Source organism: Sturnus vulgaris, unplaced genomic scaffold (genome assembly GCF_052056855.1).
Source record: "Sturnus vulgaris isolate bStuVul1 unplaced genomic scaffold, bStuVul1.hap1 Scaffold_84, whole genome shotgun sequence".
Lineage (NCBI taxonomy): Eukaryota > Metazoa > Chordata > Aves > Passeriformes > Sturnidae > Sturnus > Sturnus vulgaris.
Window position 1 is genome coordinate 1,112,772 of NW_028276728.1, and position 3,477 is coordinate 1,116,248.

A 3,477-nucleotide genomic window follows, 5' to 3' on the forward strand; every position below is an offset into this window, starting at 1 on the left:
GGGGGGATGTTGTTGGCAGGTGCATGAGGACGCTCTGGGACGCTGCCCTGGGGTGTCCAGTGCAGTGGGGATGGATCAGCCCCTGCTCTGCTGCTCCTTGCCAGGGTGTCCCCCTTGCAGGGACCTTGCAGAGCACCAGCCATGCTGTTTGCCCCCAGCCTGCCCACGGCCAGCCTGGGGCTGCTCCCGGGGCTTTTCTCTGCTCAGCATTGGGCTGGCCAAGTGTTGTGGAGAGAGCCTGGCCAAGGAGCCTGGAGCCCCCAGGCCCTGCCCTGAGGTGTCAGTGCTGCCCCAGCAGTGCCCATGGCCTGTCCCTGCTGCAGCCCCGGCACTGCCACCCCCAGGGCTGTGCCCGGCCCCCAGAGCACTCAGGCCCTGCAGCAACACGAGGGCCAGGAGGGCAGCGGGGCAGTGGCACGGGAGCAGCACTGGCAACACCAAGTGCTGCTGCTGCTGGCACAGCTGCTGTGCCAGCACTGATCTGCCCCAGCAACAACACACAGACATTGCTGCTGCAGCTCCAGAGAAGGGAACAAAAGGGGAATTTCTGGTAAAAACTCTGTGGTGAGATCCTTTATTTCCTTTGAAGCTATTGAGAGCACAGCTCCTCATTGACACAGTCTGTGTGTCATAGAAAAGGTGAACAGAAACAAAAACAGAAAAACACAAAAAATTACATTACTTAGTGGGCAATGTTAAAAAAGGAAAACAAAGGAAATAAAAGAACAAACCAACATCCAAACCAAAACCAACATCCAAACCAACAGTTAAAATCTAGGATTTCTTATATTACAAATGATTTGCAGCAATTGGCCAGCAGTTTACTTTTTCTGAAATCGTCCAGTGATCAGTGTCCACACTGCAGCCTTGAGCTCCTGGTTCCTCAGGCTGTAGATGAGGGGGTTCAGGGCTGGAGGCACCACTGAGTACAGAACTGACAGGGCCAGATCCAGGGATGGGGAAGACATGGAGCGGGGCTTCAGGTAGGTAAAAAAGCCAGTGCTGAGGAACAGGGAGACCACAGCCAGGTGAGGGAGGCAGGTGGAAAAGGCTTTGTGCTGTCCCTGCTCAGAGGGGATCCTCAGCACAGCCCTGAAGATCTGCACATAGGAGAAAACAATGAACACAAAACAACCAAGTGCTAAGAAGGTAGTGAAAACAGAAACCCCAAGTTCCCTGAGATAGGATTTGGAGCAGGAGAGCTTGAGGATGTGTGGGATTTCACAGAAGAACTGGCCCAGGGCATTGCCATGGCACAGGGGCAGGGAAAATGTATTGGCCGTGTGCAGCAGAGCAGTGAGAAAGCCACTGGCCCAGGCAGCTGCTGCCATGTGGGCACAAGCTCTGCTGCCCAGGTGGGTCCCGTAGTGCAGGGGTTTGCAGATGGACACGTAGCGGTCGTAGCACATGATGGTCAGGAGGAAATACTCTGCTGACATGAAGAACATAAAGAAAAACACCTGAGCAGCACATTCTGCAAAGGTGATGATTCTGGCGTCCCAGAGGGAATTGTGCATGGCTTTGGGGACAGTGGTGCAGATGGAGCCCAGGTCAGTGAGGGCCAGGTTGAGCAGGAAGAAGAACATGGGGGTGTGCAGGTGGTGGCCGCAGGCTACGGCGCTGATGATGAGGCCGTTGGCCAGGAGGGCAGCCAGGGAGATGGCCAGGAAGAGGCAGAAGTGCAGGAGCTGCAGCTGCCGCGTGTCTGCCAATGGCAGCAGGAGGAAGTGGCTGATGGAGCTGCTGTTGGACATTTTTTCATTCTCACCATCGGGGACTGTTCAAAGAAGACATTAACAATCCTGGATAGGTTTCCTTGAGTCAATCCTATGCTATTTTATTACACATTTACTTAAAGGAATTTCTCTTTCTTTGCCTAAATTTCAGTCACCTTTTTTTTATCTATGAGCTTGGGGTTTTGATTTCTTCAAAGGGGGAGAAATCTGCTTGCAGCATTGCTCTCACCCTGAACACTTGGGGAGCCCAGAGGGAAAGTAGGGCTGCGTGTGCCCCAGTGCTGTCAGACCTGCTGGTCACACACAGGTGCCTTTTTCATTACACCTCCCTCTATTTCAGGATGGCTGAACCAAAACATGCTTGAAAAATATAGTGGACTTTCTTAAGGCACCAGTTTCAAAGAAAGCTTCTCTATACCCTTCTCTCTTTCCCTATGCAATTGGACAGGGAGAGACACCAAGGGTTTGCTCTGGCTCTGTGCTGCCTGCAGTTGTGCCTACGGGGAGCTGTTTCTCTCTATCCAAGCCTTATCCCTGCCAGTGCTCCCAGAGCCCAGCCCAGCCCTGGGGGCTCAGCTCTGCCCTGCACACCCCTGCCAGCACAGGGCACTGCCCAGGGCCATCTCCCTGCCAGCAGGGCCTTAAGGGCAGCTCACACAAACTGAGATGCTGCAAGCCAAGGTGCTGCTGCTGCTGTGTGTAGGCACAGGAGGGTGAGGAGGCACTTTGTGAGGGAGATGGGAGGCAGATGTGCTGATGGCCAGTGGGACAGTGCAGGAGTGTCAGTGACACAGACACAGCTGACAGCCCCTTTGCCTTGCCTTGAGGAGAAAGCTGAGAGCAGCCCTGGCCATGCAGCACCATCTCCACAGCAGGAGGAATCTGCCCTGATGGGGGTGGCTCCTTGCACCTCCAACTTCTCCCCAGAGTCCATGGGGAGCTGCCAGGCAGGCTGAGAGCTGTCCCTGGCAGGTGGCACATTGGCTGGGCTGGCCAAGAGCCCTGAGGGCTGCAGGAGCTGCTCTGCAGGACAGCCCTGGGCAGCCCTGGCTGCAGCCCCAGCTTCAGCCCCTGCAGCCGTCCCTGGCAGCAGGAGCCGTCCTGCCCTGTCCCTCTGACGGTGCCCAGGGCAGCCCCGCTCTGCAGCACATCCTCATCTTCCTCCTCCTCCTCTGTCTCAGAGAAACTGGGAGAGTCCTCCTGACACATCCCCCAGGCTGTGGGCTGTGCTGGCTCCAGGAGATCCCTCCAGGAGCACAGGGGACATTGCTGTGCACCCACACACTCACCATGTCCAGGGCTGTGAAGATGTTTCCCCAAGTGCAGTCTCAGCTCAATGTCTTCCCAGTCCCGATTGCCTTTGGCCTGTCTGTGCCTGGCTCCTGTGCCCTCAGTGCCTGCAGGCAGTGCCCCCAGCCCTGCTGGGCTGGGAGAGGAGCTGCTCCTCAGCAGAAATGTCTTTTTGAAGCTCTTCTTGGTTGCCAGGAGCTGCCTCTGTGCCAGGAGCCCAGCCCAGCTCATCAGCACAGACACAGCACAAGGACTTTAATGACCCTCTCAGGGCTTTGGTGCTGAGTCCCTGGACATCAGTCCCTGAGAGAGAGATGAAGGAAAACTTCTCAAGAACTCCAAGTCAGATTCAAATTCCAAAGTTTCTTGAAGTTTTAATGGGTCTCAGTGAGGGACACAACTGAGAAAGTGTCCCCAGGTTCCAGTTAGACCAGAACATGTGTGGCACTGA

General features: G+C 55.5%; 1 protein-coding gene across 1 annotated transcript; it reads right to left on the bottom strand.

Moving 5' to 3' along the window:
- Nucleotides 1–607: 607 nt before the first annotated feature.
- On the bottom strand, nt 608–1,586 carry LOC148217432 (olfactory receptor 14J1-like). The gene has a single exon (XM_088158624.1). It carries the CDS (start codon nt 1,584–1,586, stop codon nt 822–824), a length of 765 nt encoding a protein of 254 aa, XP_088014750.1. The 3' UTR covers nt 608–821.
- Nucleotides 1,587–3,477: the final 1,891 nt, after the last annotated feature.

Excerpts from the sequence above, each read along its gene's own strand:
- LOC148217432 (XM_088158624.1), bottom strand. The coding sequence starts at position 1,586 with ATGTTCTTCTTCCTGCTCAACCTGGCCCTCACTGACCTGGGCTCCATC.